This window comes from Serinus canaria, chromosome 28, assembly GCF_022539315.1.
Source record: "Serinus canaria isolate serCan28SL12 chromosome 28, serCan2020, whole genome shotgun sequence".
Taxonomy (NCBI): Eukaryota; Metazoa; Chordata; class Aves; order Passeriformes; family Fringillidae; genus Serinus; species Serinus canaria.
In genome coordinates, this window is record NC_066341.1 from 4,676,663 (window position 1) to 4,693,854 (window position 17,192).

Consider the following 17,192-nt stretch of genomic DNA (forward strand, 5'->3'; position numbering starts at 1 on the left):
GGAGGGTCCTGACCCGAATCCCAGCTGGCGCTGGGAGTCCCCATGCAGCCCCACTGGGAACACCGGGAGAGGGCTGCCCATCAGAGCAGGATGGGACCCTGATGTGGAACAGGGATGGAGGACTGAGGTGGTGGCAGAGCTCGTTGGGGACTTCAGTGCCACCATCCCAGCAGCTGGCACTTGGTGGCGATATGGGGTGGGATCAGCGTTGTGCTGGGTGCCACAGCTGCTAACGCCCTGTCAGGATCCCGGCGAGGGACTGCCGTGGCACAGACGGTCCCATGCCACACGTGGGGTTTGTGCCTGAAGGGAGATTTCCTGAGGATTCTGAAGAAGAGCTGGTGAACGGGGATGAGGATGATGGCAGAGACAGCAGGGATGATGAAGTCAGCAGGGAGAGTGGGGCCACCAAACATCCCGAGGCTCCCCGGCGTCAGGCCCAGCCTGTCTCACGCTCCCTGGGATGCTGCAGCAGCCACTAGTCCCTGGGCTGGTACCGGGAGGGGTTCCAGGGGCAGCTGGGCACCTCGTGCATCCAGGGACCCTCCTACTTCGTGTGCTCCAGCCCCTCAGCAGCGGCTGAGCCCGCTGGCTCTGGTGGCAGCGCTGAGCTCGGGGACAGCTCCCAGCCCACCTGCGCTGGATCCGGCCGCCCCCTCCCAGCCCGGCCAGCGCGGCCGTGGGCAGCCCGGGCAGGGCCGTCCCCGCAGTCTTTCCGGAGCAGATGGCAGCGGCGTGGGGAGGATGGAGGCGGCTCAGCGCGTCCTTCCTTTCATGCACACACAGCGTGATTCCTGGCGGCTCCGGCTCCGGCTGGAGGTGCCGCTGGGGCCAACCCTGGCCGAACATTTTACGCGGGTTCAGTGAGCTTAGTCCTCGGGGACAGGCCACTCAGGAAGATTAGAGCTCGCTAAAATAGGCAGGTATTAGTGATCTCAGCAGCCCCCGGCCTTCCGGCGCGGCCGCATTTAAGCCAGCGCTGCTGCCGAGCGCCCAGGACAGAGTCCCCGGCGGGGCAAGAGGCAGCCGGGCACCCTGGCCCAGCCAAAGGGATGCCCCTGCTGCCCGCACTGAGGATGCTCGAGCACGGGAGTAAATGCTCCACACCCGCTCCGGGGCTGTCCCCAAGGGTAGCCAGGGGGATCATTGGGTCCCAGTGAGGGCTGCTGCAGAAGGGGGGCACGGACCCAGTGGCCAAGCATCCTGTGCTGGTTGGCGGCTCAGGGGACACAGGGCAGCCCGGCTCCAGCGCTGTCATCGGGTCCCCTCACCCACCAGGACAGGGTGTGGGTGAGGGATACGGCAGGACGACCAGAATGGTGCTGGCAAATGCTGTATTTATTGAGCCAAATGGTGCATGGTGCCAGGGCTGGTGAGGGAGGTAATGGTGTCAGGGACATATGGGTGCTCACACCAGGACCACCACGAGAGGGACCTGACCATACCGGCTGGAAGGCACCCAGGCATTCTGCACCCCTGCACACCTTGGGAAAGCAACTGGGAATGGTTTTGGGGAGGAAAACCCACACCTAACATGTGTATTGGGACCCGCACCCCAAGTCAAGGCACCCAGAGCCTCGGCATCCCGTGGCTCCCGGGGACAGGGGCTGCCGATGGCACCTGCAGCACTGCTACATCAGGGCGCACTTCTCCCTAACCTGATCCACGCCGCCCACAGCGCGGTCCCGCAGCGCCGGCAGCTCCACCTGCCGCAGCTTCGCCAGGAAGGCGAAGGCCCCGGTGCTGCCATCGTCCTCCTCCTCGCTGTGCACCATGGCTGCCAGGTCCTGCGGCAGTTCCACAGCCCCTCCGGCCACGTGCACCTGGGCGTCGTCCCGCTCGTCCTAAAGGCGGAGGGGAGAGGGTGTCGGGTGGGGAGAGACGCGTTGCCTACCACGGTGGAGCGGGGCACGAGGGACAGAGGACGGCTAGTCCTGGAGTGCTGGGGACACGGCGGGTTTCCAGGACTGTCCAGTGCCAGACTCGAACGCTGGATGGACAGTGGGCGGCAGATAGTAAGACGGAGACAGTGGCCGTCTGCTGCCCTCTTCAGGAATCCCTCCAGCCCAGGGGAGCACGGCAGCCATGGGCCTGGGGCTGTTCCGGACGATGTAGGGTCAAGGGGAAGCCCCCGTATCTGCAGACAGGCTGGTTCTTACCTGGGCCAGGTGGTACTTGTCCCGCAGGTGCATCCGCACCGTGGCCCGTTCTGCCTTCCTCTGTGCAAATGCCTTGTCCCGCTCGATCCTGCAGGAGGTGCCACACCATCATCCCCCTCCCCACCGAGCCCCCCAGGACCACCCGACCCCAATCACCCTGCTCCTCCTGCAGAGCAGGTCTAGGGCAGGAGGGAGAACATCTGAGACCCACAAGAGGGTTAAAGTGGGCATCTGGGAGTAGGATCCATATCCTGTCCACGCAGCTCAGCACCCAGATTCAGAGGTGGGTGATGAAGGTGCCCATTGCAGGCACTCGCTCCTCCTGCAGCCTCTCATCTCCCTGGTGCTGAGCTGCTGGGTTCGCACAGCACCCAGTCTCACCTCTAGGGAGGTGAGACCTGAATCCAATCCTGTGCTGACCCCCATCCCTTTGCTCCCAGGGTGCTTGGCTGGAACCATCCTGGGCCTCTGACACTTGGGGGGTCCCCTTGTCACCTGTGGTGCACGAAGGTGCTGTCATAGCCCTGTGCCAGCACCTCCACGGACCTCCCATGCTGTGGGGGAGACACGCTGAAAGGCACCTGCTCTGCACTTCTTGCCCCAGCTGCCTCCCTGTCCGTGCCACCCTGGGGAAAGCCCACAGCAGGGGGGATCCTGATTCTGGAGTGTTGGGGGACCCTCGTGACCCGCTCAGTCCCGGCAAAGCCTTACTTCTCCTCCAGCAGCTGCCGCTGGTACTCCTCAAACTCCTCGCGGGCCATGCTGCTGGGCAGCACAGCCGCCTTGTCATCTTTGGGGGCCCCCTTGGGGGACTCGTCCTTGCTCCCCTGGAAACTCTTCAGAGCGGCCGTGAAGAAGGAGGCCATGGTGGGTGGTGGTGGCAGCTCCTGCCCCAAGGTGCCCACCAGGTCCCAGTGCTCACAAGGTCAGTGGGCTCAGCCCCAGGGGCGCCGTGGATCAGGGGCGGATTAAGGCATTAGGAGGGGAAGGCACAGACAGGGTGGAAGGACCTTCCCTTTGCTGCACCCAAGGGTGCTTGCAGGGGACAGTGGCAGTGCAGGGGGACAGCAGGTACTGCCTCATCAGAGTGATAGGGAGGTGGAAGGAGCCATTGAACTGCAGCACACTCTGGGTCAGGCTGAAATACCCCCCATTACATGGGTCCAAAATTGGGTCGGCACCCATGGGGCCGGGGCAAGCCCTGGGGAGAGCCCCATGCTGTGGGCACCCAGAATCATGCACTCAGGGGGACTGGGGGTGCAGGAAGTCAGCACAGAGGAGACACAAGAGGATTAGCTGAAAAAACCCAGTCGAGGGTCAGAGGACCGGCAGCAGATGAGGCAGTGGCAGGGCACACCCACCCGCGGCAGCCCCATGCCTCCGCTAATCCCTGCTCCACCGAGACTGAGATTGCTCGGCAGCCTGAGGGGCTGGGGGCTCTCCCCACGGCTGGGGATGTGCCCCGTGCCTGTAATCTATGTGAAAGCAATTCCCATACAGGCTCTGATTAAAGCATAATCCCCTGCTGCACAGAGCACCAATGGAAAAGGGCTGGATGGCATGGGGGGTTCCAAGAGCCAGAGCTCCTGGCCCCCCCAAAGCCTTTCACTGGGCTTTGTCAGGCCGTAAGTGAGAGATAGGCCTAATTTCACTCCAGAGGCTTAAATATGCTGTTGAACTAGATTCTTTGGTTTAATCAAAAAGCCCAAATCCATGTGCTTTAGCTGGCTGTGTGACCATCCCCGTGTGGGGCTGGGTGCTGGGGCAGGGCTGAGTCAGGGTGGAGTCTCATCCTCCAGTGAGCGGAGATGTCCAGTCCTGCTTCCCATCACTGGGAGTTGCAGCTTGAAGGGACCCCAGACGCAGTATCTGCTCCTGGGGCTGAGCACAGGGGTGTGGGCTTGGCTGCCTTGGGGTCTGTGCTCCCCACTGTGGTGGGCCAGAGGAGATCAATCCCATGGCAACCTTCTCTGGACTGTGGTGGGTAGAAGGACCATGCCGGGATGGAGGGAGGCTGCTGGCCCATCTCCACAGGGAGAGAGCTGCACCACAGGCCTTCCTGTTCCTGGCCCCTATTGCCCTGCCACTCCCAACCCTGGAGGGTCTAAGGGCTTCAGGTTCTGTGTCCTGGGTAGCAGGATGGGGGTTAAATGTCCCTCAGGTGCTTCAGCTCCTTCTGCAGCTTCTCTGTGAGTTTCTTGAAGGATGGGCGCTTGCCTGGCTCCAGCTCCCAGCAGCTCTTCATCAGGGCATAGATGGTGGGCGGGCAGCCCTCGGGGGGGTCCATGCGGTACCCCTGCTCCAGCAGCTCCGTCACCTCCTTCAGGGCCTGCCAGGATGGAGAAGCCAGCTGGCAACCCCCTTCCCTGCTCTGCTCAGGGGGCAGTGGGATGTCCCTGTCCCATCAGTGCCAGTGGGGTGTAACCTGTGGTGTTCCCTGGCACAGTGCTCACCAGCTTAGGGTAGGGTGCCCGTCCAAAGGAAAAGGTTTCCCACAGGAGGATCCCATAGCTCCACACATCCGACTTGGAGGAGAATTTCTGTGGCAGCAGGAGAGGGGAAGCCAGCTGAGGGCTGCGCTGGGTCCCCATTGCTTCCCGAGGGCAAGACAGAAGACAGTGACTGCCCCCCCTCAGCTCCCCAGGGTGTGAACACCCCCCAGTCCCATCATCCTGCCCCAGTTCCCACTGCACACCTGCTCAGGACAGAGGCAGAATTTTGGGAGGTGCAGGGCTGACTGTGCCAGAGGCCACCATGGGGCAGGGAGGGGTCAGTGGGAATGGGAACAAGCAGGGGCAACCCAAGGGCGTGAGATGCTTTGGAAGGACCCCCTAGCCAGCCCTGTCCCTCTCACTGCCCCTCACATTGTGTTTCAGGGCCTCTGGTGCCGTCCACTTCACAGGGAGCAATGTGGCATCTGCACCCTTGGGGTTGACCCGGGCCAAGCCGAAGTCGCTCACTTTGGCTACGTTCTCCTCGGAGATGAGGATGTTGCGGGCAGCCAGGTCCCGGTGCACCAACTTCTTGGACTCAAGGTAGTCCATGCCTTGAGCCACATCCCTGCCACAACCGAGTGAGACAGAGCGTTCCCTGGGGCTGCACAGAGGCATGCAGGCCCCTGGATCCCAGCTCGGAGGAGGGGAACTTACAGAGCGAACAGGAGGAGCTGCTGTGTCGGGACGAGTGCCCGGCCCCGCGTGCGCAGGAAGTTCACCAGGTTGCCCTGACAGAGGAGGATAAAATGAGTCAGGACCAACAGGATGGGGCTGCCAGGAGACTTTGCCTTCTGCAGGTGCTGCAGTGCCTGGCATCTGTGATGACTCAGCCCCTAGACAGAGATATTGCTCCCAAATCTAAGTGGTGATGGGTCCCACTGGCTGAGGAGCAGCCAGGTGCTCTCACCTTGCTCATGAACTCCATGACAATGTAGAGGCCATTGTGCAGGATCACTCCCAGCAAACACACCAGGTTTTTGTGCCGGACCTTCCTGGAATGGAGGGGATCTGAGTCAAGGACGTGCCTGCTCCTCCTGGGCCACAGGCAGGGTCGGGCCACGCCTGTCAGAGCACTCACGTCATGGCAGCTGTTTCAGCGAGGAAGGCCTGGGCAGTCACATCACACTTTATGTTCTTCACAGCCACCCTCTGCCCCAAGTACTCGCCTTGCAGGACATCTGGGAGAACACGGGAGAGTCAGGCTGAGCCCCACACCTGGCCTCCTGCACTCCAGGCTGAGCCCCCCGTGCCATGAGATGGGGAGGGGATCAGGCAGTGCCATCTGGGGACGCTGCACCTGTGGAACCTCCAGCCCCATCCTCTCACCTACCTCCGAACTCGCCTTGCCCAATGCGGTCTCCCAGTGTGAGGTGCTTCAGGTTCAGCAACCAGCCGGCTGGGCATGGGCACAGGGGCAGGTTAGCAGGGGACACCAGTGAGGCCTTGTCCCTAAAATGCTGACCACAGCCCCCTCCCACCATCCCTTACCTTTGGCCAACTCCTCCTCAGCTGATTTCATCCCAGATTTTGTTTTGGGCTTCACCAGCTTGGTGCAGATGGCTCCCTGCTCCTTCATGTAATGCTGCCAAGGGATGAACAGGTGGAGGTGATGCCAGCTCTTACCCCCAGGACTGGGGTGTCCAGGGAAGAGCTTTGGGATGCTCCATGAGACCGCACCATCACCACCCTCGAGGGCAGCCCATGTCTCAGTCTTGCTCCCCTCCAGGCACAGCCAGAGGAACACCACAATGGACCACAGGGGATGTGGGGTGCTACTGGTGTGGTTGGCAGGTAGTTGCTGGCAGGTGCTGCAGCAGCTGAGGGCAGTGTGCAGAGGCGATGGGACAGGAAGCAGCCAGAGAGTATGGGACAGGATGGGACAGGATGGGACAGGACAACCTTTGGAGTTTGAAAGTGGGGCCAGGGCAGCTGAGAAGGGAAAGGAGCCACCCAAAAGTTGTGTCTAAAAAGAAACCACAAGAGTGCAACTCCCTGGAGAGGAGACAGGGTGTGGGAAGGACTACCAGGAAAAACTCACTGGAGGGGTGAGAGCTCACACAACAGCCTGGGAGCTCTGTGGGGTCCGCAGGTGAGAGGGGGCTTTGAGTGGAAGGAGACACAGCAAAATGCCTCAAAGTCCAGGGGAGGCAGAGGCCACCAGGGTCTTCCTGCTACGTGAAGCACTGAATAAGCAGGGATGGGGCTAAAATGTGGCCTTTGGCTGGGGACTGTGACTGCAGCTGGCACAGCTGGTTTGCAGAGACATCCTTGGGATATCCCAGATCTGCCCACTGCACCCTGAACTGAGTGGGAACCATGAGCCTTTGCAGCGGATAGAGAATTACATCAGGTAAAACACCACTGAAAACCACATGGAACAGGACAAAGACCTGCCTCTGTGTGAGCCCATGAGGTCCTTGCCCTGCTCTGGCACAGGTGGCACCCTCTGCCTGGGAGTCTCACCTCAATCATGTCAATGAGGTTGGAGAAGTACTGCTGGCTGTCGATGCTGAGTGTGTTCTCCTCGTGTACCACGCGGTAATGGATCACCTCCTTGCCAAAGCTCACGCACAGCACGTAGTCCCCCGGGTGCCGCACAGACTCACGCACCAGGAACAGCCCGTCCTCGGGGGGCTGCAGCTCCTGCACCGCCTCCAGCCCTGAGATCTTCCCGTGGAACCAGCTGAGGAGACGGGCATTGGAGAGGGGCCTGAGCCAGGGGCAGCAGCGAGGCGGAGAAAGCAGAGCCCCTGCCAAAGCTACACAGACCCTACCACATGAAATCCCTCTCCACGGGGTCCAGCCAAGCTGGCTTGGCACAATTAGGGGTCCTTAAACCAGGTACTGGCCCCAGCAAATGGCCAGGGCGTGGCTACAGGATGCTCTGTCCCCAGCTGTGCCCCCAAAACATGGATGGTGAGTCTACACTGGACTCATCTGCTGTTGCAGCTCGCAGAGGCTCAGCGGCGTCCCCCAGGCCCTCCCAGTCACCCCAGCTGTACTCACGGCATCAGGCTGAGTTTGGGGTCGGCGCGGATGGCCCCGCGCTCCCGCAGGGCACTGGCTGCCAGCAGTCCCTCCTGCCCCGTCTCGTTGTGCCTGGCGCGGTACCAGCCTTTGCCCTGGGGACGAGAAGGTCTCAGAGCAGGGGAAGGAAGGGTGGATTCCTCAGGGAAGGGAGGGACTGGCTCTGACAACTGAGCAGAGTGTCCCTGAGCACCCCCAGGTCTCACCTCCACGGCCTCGATGATGGTGACCATGTCCCCCTTGCGGAAGGCCAGCTCCCGGGGCTTGGGCTTGCTGTGGTCATGCTTGGTGACACACTGCGTCCCGGGGGGCCAGTGCTTCTGAAAGGAGAAATGGTGTCAGTAAGGACAGCGAGAGCTGGACCCCTCTGCTTCCCCCTGGCACCAGGGCCAGCCTCAAGGACCATCTGAAACCCTGGCTGGGGACCAGGGGCACTGGGCATGAGCCCTCCTCCACCCCAGTTTGGTCCTGGGGGCACAGCGGGGTCCCCCTGATGTCAGCTGGTACTGCTGGTGTCCCTGTGCTGCCCCGCTCACCCCAGACATGGCCAACTGTCAGCGCATCAGGAACTCCCTGTCCTCTCCTGCTGCCACCTGCAGAAGAAACCAAAGGGGCTGTGGAGGGACAGGGCTGAGCTGGCTTGTCCCAGGTCACGGCTGCTGTCCCACAGACTCCCCTGGCCAGAGCAGCTCCTGTCCCTCACACAGCATCGCACCACAGGATGGAGGAAAATGCTGCAAACTCTGCCTGTGCCAGCTGTGTCCTGGGGACACTCCTGTCCTACACACAGATGGGAGCAGGACCAGCACTCCTGCTCTCTACCACTAAGGAGGGGCCCCAGCTTTCAGCGGCTCTGCTGGCACAGCAGGAGCCCAGCACCACAGCTGAGTGGGAGTACTGTGGTTTTACCAGGAACTTGCTTTTTCACCTCCTCTTTCAGGAGCTCCGAGTCACCAGAGGCAGCAGCCATGGCCCTGCTGACGTGGAAAGCAGCAGGGCTGGTGTGGGGGCTGCCTGGAACTGGGGACACAGGCCAGGCTGGGCTGAGGTGGGACTGTCACATACACTGGCTGTGGGATCATTGCACAATGTCCCTGTGCTGCCCCTGACACCAGCTGGTCATGCTGGGATGTATATGACAACTTTGCAATTTAAAATTGTGGGTCTTTTCCTCCTTCATCCCCACTGTCACCTCCTTGGGAGGATCATAAATCAGGGAATGGTATGGTTTGGGAGGGACCTTAAAACCCATCTAATTCAACTCCCTACCATGGGCAGGGACACCTTCCATTGTCCCAGGCTGCTCCAAGCCCCAGTGTCCAGCCTGGCCTTGGGCACTGCCAGGGATCCAGGGGCAGCCCCAGCTGCTCTGGGCGCCCTGTGACAGGGCCTGCCCACCCCCTGGGAACAATTCCTGCCCAAGATCCCATCCAGCCCTGCCCTCTGGCAGTGGGAGCCATTCCCTGGGTCCTGTCCCTCCAGGCCTTGTCCCCAGTCCCTCTCCAGCTCTCCTGGAGCCCCTTCAGGCCCTGCCAGGGGCTCTGAGCTCTCCCTGGAGCCTTCTCTTGTCCAGGTGAGTACCCCCAGCTCTCCCAGCCTGGCTCCAGAGCAGAGGGGCTCCAGCCCTGGCAGCATCTCCGTGGCCTCCTCTGGCCTGGCTCCAGCAGCTCCACGTCATCCTGATGCTGGGGGTCTCAGAGCTGGAGGCAGCTCTGCAACTGGGGTCTAATCAGAGCAGAGCAGAGGGGCAGAATCCCCCCCTCCCCTACTGCCCACACTGTGGGATGAGCTCCTTGGAGCAGAGATGACTTTGCTCTTTGGAAGGTGAGTCACAATTACTGCTCTGCATCACTGCTGTAAATTCCTCTCTGTGGCAGTGCGGATCTAAGGACTGTCAGATCTTGCCAACCCATATTCACAACAACAAAACAGGGACAATTGCAGCTGCTACAAGGTTAGTATTGGAAGGCAGCAGTTTTGTCTCTAGCAGAAGCCATCCCTTCGCTTTGCAGCCCATCCATGGCTCACATGTTGTCTTGGTGAAGCTGGGGCTGCACAGGCAGCCACTGTGCCTCATCTGGCACAGCCAGAGGCTGCCGTGACTGGGTGCAGCTCAGATCCCTTCCAGGATGGTGAGGACCTCATGAAAACAGAGCTTCAGAACAGGGTCTGCTCCATACCCCTGCCAAGGTACATCCTGTCCAAGGAGGGATGTGCTGGCTGAGCCAGGAGGGCTGATGGTAGCTCTGACAGCTCTCCTTCATTTTCTGCTGCTCAAGGGCAGAAATTTCTGGTGAGAAGCAGCAACTGTTTGGTCAGTCCTGCCCCTGTGTGCAGACAGGAGTTGGTGCTGGGAGGGGACAGATCCTCCACTTTACCAAAGGTAAGAGCTTCTCCTCTGCCCAGCTGGCCCTGGGGCTCAGGGTGATGGACACTTACCCCCCACTGGACACCTGCTGCCAGCAGAGCCTGGACACCAGCCAGTGCCTCACCCAGGCACCAGCAGGAACAGCAGTGAATCACCTCCCTCCTGGTGACACTCACATGCCTTGTCCTAAAGCAGCTCTTTGTTCCTGGAGGTGTTTGATCCATGAGATTCCCATCACTGGAATGAATGTTCTCACAAGCAGAGTGTGCAGGCAGAAAGCCTAAGAAGGAGATATTTGCCCCCTTCTTTGTTTTGGGGCTGTTCTGTACTTTTATGAATTGGTAAACGTGAGTAATTGCAATCAGGTTGAGAAGCACAGAAACATAGTGGGGGTTGGTAGAGCAGTCCTAACCCTGGACTGGAGAGCTCAAGCTTATTCCCAGTGCACAGAGTTACCCCAGGCAAGGAGGTGCCAGAGCTGACAGTGCTGTGACAGGAGGGGACCCGGCTGCAATGGAGCCATGCTGGGCTCTCCCCTCCAGAGCACACTGGATGTGACTCAGACAGAGGGCAGCTACAGTTCCCCTGCTGGAAAACGGGGGACACCCGGGCATTGTCCCCCTGCCCACCACGCTCAGCACCGTGCCCATCCCTCCCTGTGCCCGAGGAGACAGCAGGACGGACACCTTGTCTGCCCTCAGTGCCCCTCGGGCCTGGCTCTTACCTCAGCGGTGCCCATGTGAAGCCGGGGACAGCGATGCCAGGGAAGCTCACAGCTGAGCCTGGGCTTGGATCCCTGAACTCCTGGGGAGTCTCTGTCCTACACAGAGCTGAGTGCTATGTCTGAGAGCAGCTCCCAGGCAGACCCAGGGCCCGATTTCCTGATTTCTCTGCTGCCGAGGCTGTGATGCAGCGCCCGGGCGGTTCCTGCGCTGGCACCGCCTGCGCCCTCAAACCTCCATCAGAAATGACTCATTATTTGACAACACTGAGAGCAACTTCTGCCCTTTGAGGGCACAGTTACACATCCTCCCTAGCAGGGAACTGGAGCTCACCAGATCCTGTCCCCTGTGGCTCTGTGGGGGAATCAGTATCCCCCTGCAAACAGGGACAGCTGCTGGCCTGGCCAGAGCAGTGACAATGGAGTAGGTGCCTCTGGTGGCAACAGCTCTCCAGGGGGACTGAGTCCCAGGAGAGGAGGAGCTGGGACCAGGGATCCCAGGTGTAATCCTGTCTCACCATCGACTCTGTGAGCCTCAGAGCAGGTTGATCCAGGCCACTTTTCGCTGTTCCTCTGGGACTGACAATCCAGAGGCACCACGGGTTGGGACAGGCAATGGCACAGAAAGCTTTAAATGAGTACTGCTGTCAAAGAGAAGCAGCTTATCTGTATCCTGCAGCATCCACACGAGTGGGGAGGGAATAACCACCTCTGCAGTTCATCATCCCATCCACAAAACCAGACACCAGTTCTACACTAATGTTCAGCATTTCCAATATTCTGAGCAAAATGGTGAAAAAGAAGAAAATGCAGTTGTAGGCAAACACCAGATTCATTCAGGGGTCTTGGGATCTTTTTGGGTGTACTTGAAAAAAGAATTAATAAAATGGTGTTTAAGCCTTCAGAAAACATTGGCAATTCAAGGGCAAAGGCAGTGTAGAAGAAAACTAATCCAAACTAGCAAGTACTTTCACGTCCTGGTCATATTTTTCCATACACAAACAAGTTCCCCAAGCCATTGAAGCCAGACTGTTCACAGGATTCTTGGGGCGGCTTTCCCCAGGAGCACTCCTTGCATTATTTCCTGTATTTGTAGGGATGGATCCTTAGAAACCTGGTCTGTTCAGGATGGAGAATAAACACACAAGTTCATTCTTACAGCTCTGTGCTGCACTCCCAGGATCTGCACCAGGCTCCCTGTGACAAACAGAAATGTTTTGTGATTCTGGGTTTTGCCACATCCGGCTGTTGTTACAGACATGACCACGGCCGAAGGACTCGGTGGCACACACAGGGAGCCACTCCCTCAGATGCACTAAATGGGCTTTTCTCATCCTGCTGCACAACCAGCAGAGATTCCCATGTGCTTCTGCCTGAGCTGATGTCCCCTTTCCATGGTGGGGCACGCCACCCAGCCAGAGCCTGGGCCTTTAACTCATGGAACCTCAGCACTGCCTTCTCCCTTCTCCGGTGCAGCAAAGACATCATCCGGCTCCGTGGGTGCAGCTGAACCCGGCTGCCTCTCAAAGCTACAGAGCCAAAACATAGGGACTGTGCAGCCCTTCCCAAGTCACTGACTTAATGGGAATAGGATGGGAACATTTGTCTCACGTTCTAGGCTGAGGCTTTGCCTACTTGCCAGTTTTCCTCCTGACATCCTGCATTTGGGCCAGGGAGATGAGACTCAACATCCTACAGAGCAAATTACCAAGCAGTGCCATTCCTGGCAAAATCCACGTTATCCAAAGGAGCAGAGTTTGGAGGTGGAGACATGGGCAACAATATTCATCAGGAACAGCATACATTTTGTACAAAAAACCCATCTCCTGTCATCTCAGCAGGATCTGGGCATTAGCAATCCCAAATCCACAGGCTCTCTTTTGCCAACTCAACCCCTTTCAGTCCTCTTGGGCAATATCATTTGATTCAACAGAAATGTACCTTCCAGCCTGAGGAGTCTACCCTGCATTTCATTTTCTGGTTCCCTTCCAAAAGGGAAACAGAAAATGGAAATAAGTCATAAAAGCAGACATGTCTTTGAAATCCAATCTCCAGCATTTAAAGGGAACATCACTGAGTTAAATCATGCTTTATCACAGCAAAGATTTGTATTTCCACCCAGAAATATAGAATCACAGAATTGCAGAATGATTGGTGTTGGAAGAGACCTCGAATAAAATCCCTTTCTAAATCCCCTACTATGGGCAGGGACACCTTCCATTGTCCCAGGCTGCTCCAAGCCCCAGTGTCCAGCCTGGCCTTGGGCACTGCCAGGGATCCAGGGGCAGCCCCAGCTGCTCTGGGCACCCTGTGACAGGGCCTGCCCACCCCCTGGGAACAATTCCTGCCCAAGATCCCATCCAGCCCTGCCCTCTGGCAGTGGGAGCCATTCCCTGGGTCCCTCTCCAGCTCTCCTGGAGCCCCTTCAGGCCCTGCCAGGGGCTCTGAGCTCTCCCTGGAGCCTTCTCTTGTCCAGGTGAGCACCCCCAGCTCTCCAGCCTGGCTCCAGAGCAGAGGGGCTCCAGCCCTGGCAGCATCTCCATGGCCTCCTCTGGCTTGGCTCCAGCAGCTCCATGTCCTCCTGCTGTTGGGGGCACAAAGTTGGAGGCAGCTCTGCAGGTAATTGTTGGTTCATTTGCAGAGAGGATCATTTGAAATGCTCTTTCACCCTGAATAAGTTTCAGGTGGTGCCTTAAGCTCACCCTTCTGTGAGGGGCCCTGTCCAGCACTGGTTCAGGCACTCTTGTATACCTCATCTTCCTCTCTGCATCACCAGGAGCCACACTGCTGCCTCCAGGAGAGATTCCCCTCTGTCCCCAGCAGCCCCATGGAAGAGTGCTGACAGAGTATTTTCTGTAAACCTGTGCAGAGCAAATAACAATGCCCAAGTCTCTGCCCCAGCAAGAAAGCAGAGCCTGGGCATGCTCAAGGGAGAAGTGGAAGGTGCTCAGCTGCAGCTGAACACGTGAGATGGTGTCTCCCAGCCCCCATGTCAGGGCAGCTGTTTTATGGGGCACACCAGGCCTTGGCTGCAGTGTCCATGCTAGTGGGTTGTGTGCAGCACACAGAGGCTTGTCCCACATCTGGTTCGTTTTTTCAGCCATTGTGCCACTTGTCCTGAGTGGGGACTGCTCCATCAGCTAAAATCTTCAGTATCTGGCATCATAACTTGGCTCCCATTACTAGCAGCACTTGTGGCAGCATCCAATGGCTTTACTTCCTAATTTCTAATGAGGAAATATTTTTGCAGCAGATTAACCTTTTCATCCTCTTTTGATCTGACTTAGGTCAGGATAGAAAGTGTTCAGGATATTTTAACACTTCCTAATCTTTCTGGTTTACCACTAACAGAGAATGATAAGTGGATGGCAAAACAAAGATCACAATCAAGGCATGAGGTTATGGCAGCACTGAGTGTACAAGGGAACAGCCCCAGCTCCAGCAGAGCTCAGGACATGCTGCACTGGGTTAGTTCATAGAGTTGTCATGTAATGATGGGACAAGCGGTAATGGCTTTAAACTGAATGAGGGTGGGTTTTGATGGGATATTAGGAAGAAATATTTTTGGTTATGAGGGTATTGAGGCCCTGGCACGGGTGCCCAGAGCAGCTCTGGCTGCCCCTGGATCCCAAGGCCAGGTTGGATGGGGCTTGAAGCACCCTGGGACAGTGGAAGGTGGTCCCTGTCTAGGGGGTGGAACTGAATGAGTTTTTAGGTCCCTCTCAGCCCAGCCATTCTAGGATTCTGATTCTACCATCCAATGCATCTATGTAAACATCTATGGAAGCTTTGAAATGCATCCCTCTCCAATACCTTTTTGTATGGCCTATGACCCTTATCCCAGAACGTCTAAACAGAATCTTCTTTACATCCCCCAGAAATGTACTTAAGGAAAAAACAGCCTCATTTCACAATAAACAATGCAGAAACAATGTTTTTCAGTAAGTTCTAAAAAGCCATGCAAAATACTCCAAAAAGAAGGAATGTGAAGGGTGATTTGAAACAGAACTTTAAATGAATAATCACAGAATTCCACAATGGTTTGGGTTGGAAGGGACCCTTAAAGATGATTCAGTCCCACCCTCTGCCATGGCAAGAACACCTTCCACCATCCCAGACTGCTCCAAGCCCCAGTGTCCAACCTGGCCTTGGGCACTGCCAGGGATCCAGGGACAGCCCTAGCTGCTCTGGGCACCCTGTGCCAGGGCCTGCCCACCCTCCCAGCCAACAATTCCTGCCCAAGATCCCATCCAGCCCTGCCCTCTGGCAGTGGGAGCCATTCCCTGGGTCCTGTCCCTCCAGGCCTTGTCCCCAGTCCCTCTCCAGCTCTTCTGGAGCCCCTTCAGACGCTGCCAGGGGCTCTGAGCTCTCCCTGGAGCCTTCTCTTGTCCAGGGGAGCACCCCCAGCTCTCCCAGCCTTAAACAAATGCATGAAACTGAAGCCTGTGGCAATTCTCTTGCTGTCTGCTGGTGTCACATGCAAGAACCCAAGTGTCCAGCTCTGGTTCTCTCCATTGCACTCCTTTTCCAGGCACCACTATGACAGCACCACAGCTGTTTTACAGCTTGGCCAGCTTCGTTCCAAAGCACTGAGAAGGAAGCATCTCCATGTCTGCACCTTGCTGTGCAAACAGCTCCCAAACAGCCCCTACAGCCCAGGATCCCTGCTCCAAAGGGTGGGGGGAAACCCCAAACCCACACAGCAAAACCTGGCAGCTTCAGGCACTTCAGACCAGAGGGCAGAAATCTAAAGTGACAAAATGTTTAAAGGATACACATGATACCAGAGGGTGTGTGGGATTTATTTCTTTTTTTTTTTTTTTCTTTATTATATCTCTCTATATGTTTTGCTGTGGGAAGAGTTTCTTCTAGAGCAAGGAGTGGGAGGGAAGGAAACATAACAGAAGGAAAGGAACTGTTGCTACAGGCAACTCAGCTCTTACACAACGCTGCAATTTCTGTAATGGTTATGGAATCACAGAATCATTAAGGTGGGAAAAGACCTCCAGGATCATCAGGTCCAACCATCAGCCCAGCACCACCCCCATGTTCACCACTAACCCATGTCCCCAAGTGTCCCAGCCACACTTCCAGGCATGGAGACTCCACCACTGCCCAGGGCAGCTTGTGCCAGTGCCTGACCATCTTTCCATGAAGTTTTCCCTTATATCCAACCCAGACCTCCCCTCCTGCAATTTGAGGCTGTTTCCTCTTGTCCTGTTATTTTGTACAATTTTGGAGAATTGTAATACAACAAAACTACTTGCAATGGACTATTTAAAATGCAAGATATTAGCCTAACCCAGGACTTGTTACAGGTAAAAATTGCAATCATATGAGCATTATTTCATCCATGCAATATGATTACTACGCAGTATTTCTTGTTTGTAATTTTTTTCACTACCTTCACCCTCTGCTCTTCTACCTGTCTCTCTTCTTTTTACTGTGCACATCAAATGTATTCTTTTAAGATTTCAGGTGCCCTGATTATGATTTTTTTTTTTTTCTCCTCAAAACCATCAGGTTTAAACCATGCCAGGAGAAGGAGATAAAATGGTAACAACCAAACTGAAAGGAAGGCAGTTACATGGCGGAAATACAAAGAAATCTGCAGTTCTTCCCACACACTATGGAAGATGGACTTCTAAGTTATTTAGAAGTTCATCTCCACCATACACAGAAATTAAGCTTATATTGCAAAAGCTCACCTAAAGCTGCAGTAGCCAGTGCCTTTGAAAATACCAAACCAAGAATCTGGTGTCCAAGCTGAAGCCTTCTTCATCAACCTTCTGCCCTGAATCACAGAGGTTTCAGGCAAGACTAGCTACTGCAATTTTAATTTAATCTCAAACTGGGTTTCCTTTAATCATATTTAACATGAGCAACTGTAGGATTTTAATGCTTGCTTATTTGATATTGATCAAGAAAGCCAATGCTCTCATTGCACAGTCAAAAAAATTGCAACTGTTAATGAAAAAAAAATTACATGCAAATGACCTTTCCTGCTGCATATCAAACCAAGAACAACTGAGCAAACAGGATGGGAGAGGGCTTGAGTCATGCACTGTACCATTTTATGTGCTACAATAAATTCTTTGGTTTTCCACATAGTCAGTAAAAATGGGACAAAGGAGTCAATGGCACATAGAGTCACTGAGCACATGTAGCACTTCCCTTATAGGCAGGGGAACTCTCCTTTGGTGGGAGATCCCAACCTCTCAATGTCAGTGTGGAGAACCAAATGGACCAGGACCCTCCTGTCAGGGCTTGCCATGGAGCTCAGGGCAAGGTTCTTCCCCCCGAGGGTGCTGGGCACTGCCCAGGCTCCCCAGGGAATGGTCCCAAGGCTGCCAGAGCTCCAGGAGCTCTCAGGGCTGCTCAGGGTGGGGGTGTTGGGGTGGCTGTGCAGGGACAGGGGCTGG

General features: G+C 56.6%; 2 protein-coding genes across 4 annotated transcripts; both read right to left on the reverse strand.

Annotated features, from left to right (window-relative positions):
- Positions 1-1,631: 1,631 nt before the first annotated feature.
- LOC103821977 (complexin-3-like) lies at positions 1,632-3,025 on the reverse strand. Its single transcript, XM_018921744.3, has 3 exons — positions 2,871-3,025; positions 2,160-2,247; positions 1,632-1,844 (listed from the first exon to the last, which is right to left on the reverse strand). Exons 1-3 carry the CDS (start codon positions 3,023-3,025, stop codon positions 1,632-1,634), a joined length of 456 nt encoding a protein of 151 aa, XP_018777289.1.
- An 802-nt stretch (positions 3,026-3,827) lies between these two features.
- Positions 3,828-10,931, reverse strand: MATK (megakaryocyte-associated tyrosine kinase). 3 transcript variants are annotated; one of them, XM_009096825.4, is made up of 13 exons: positions 10,774-10,931; positions 8,218-8,274; positions 7,888-8,001; positions 7,661-7,776; positions 7,118-7,337; positions 6,143-6,236; positions 5,985-6,050; positions 5,733-5,832; positions 5,562-5,646; positions 5,309-5,382; positions 5,024-5,219; positions 4,613-4,699; positions 3,828-4,488 (listed from the first exon to the last, which is right to left on the reverse strand). In XM_009096825.4, exons 2-13 carry the CDS (start codon positions 8,224-8,226, stop codon positions 4,306-4,308), a joined length of 1,344 nt encoding a protein of 447 aa, XP_009095073.1. In that variant the 5' UTR covers positions 8,227-8,274; positions 10,774-10,931; the 3' UTR covers positions 3,828-4,305. The 3 variants fall into 3 exon arrangements, with proteins under 3 accessions (XP_009095073.1, XP_050842129.1, XP_018777284.1); XM_050986172.1 differs by lacking the exon at positions 8,218-8,274 and having other exon boundaries at positions 5,120-5,219; XM_018921739.3 differs by lacking the exon at positions 8,218-8,274.
- Between the last annotated feature and the right edge of the window lie 6,261 nt (positions 10,932-17,192).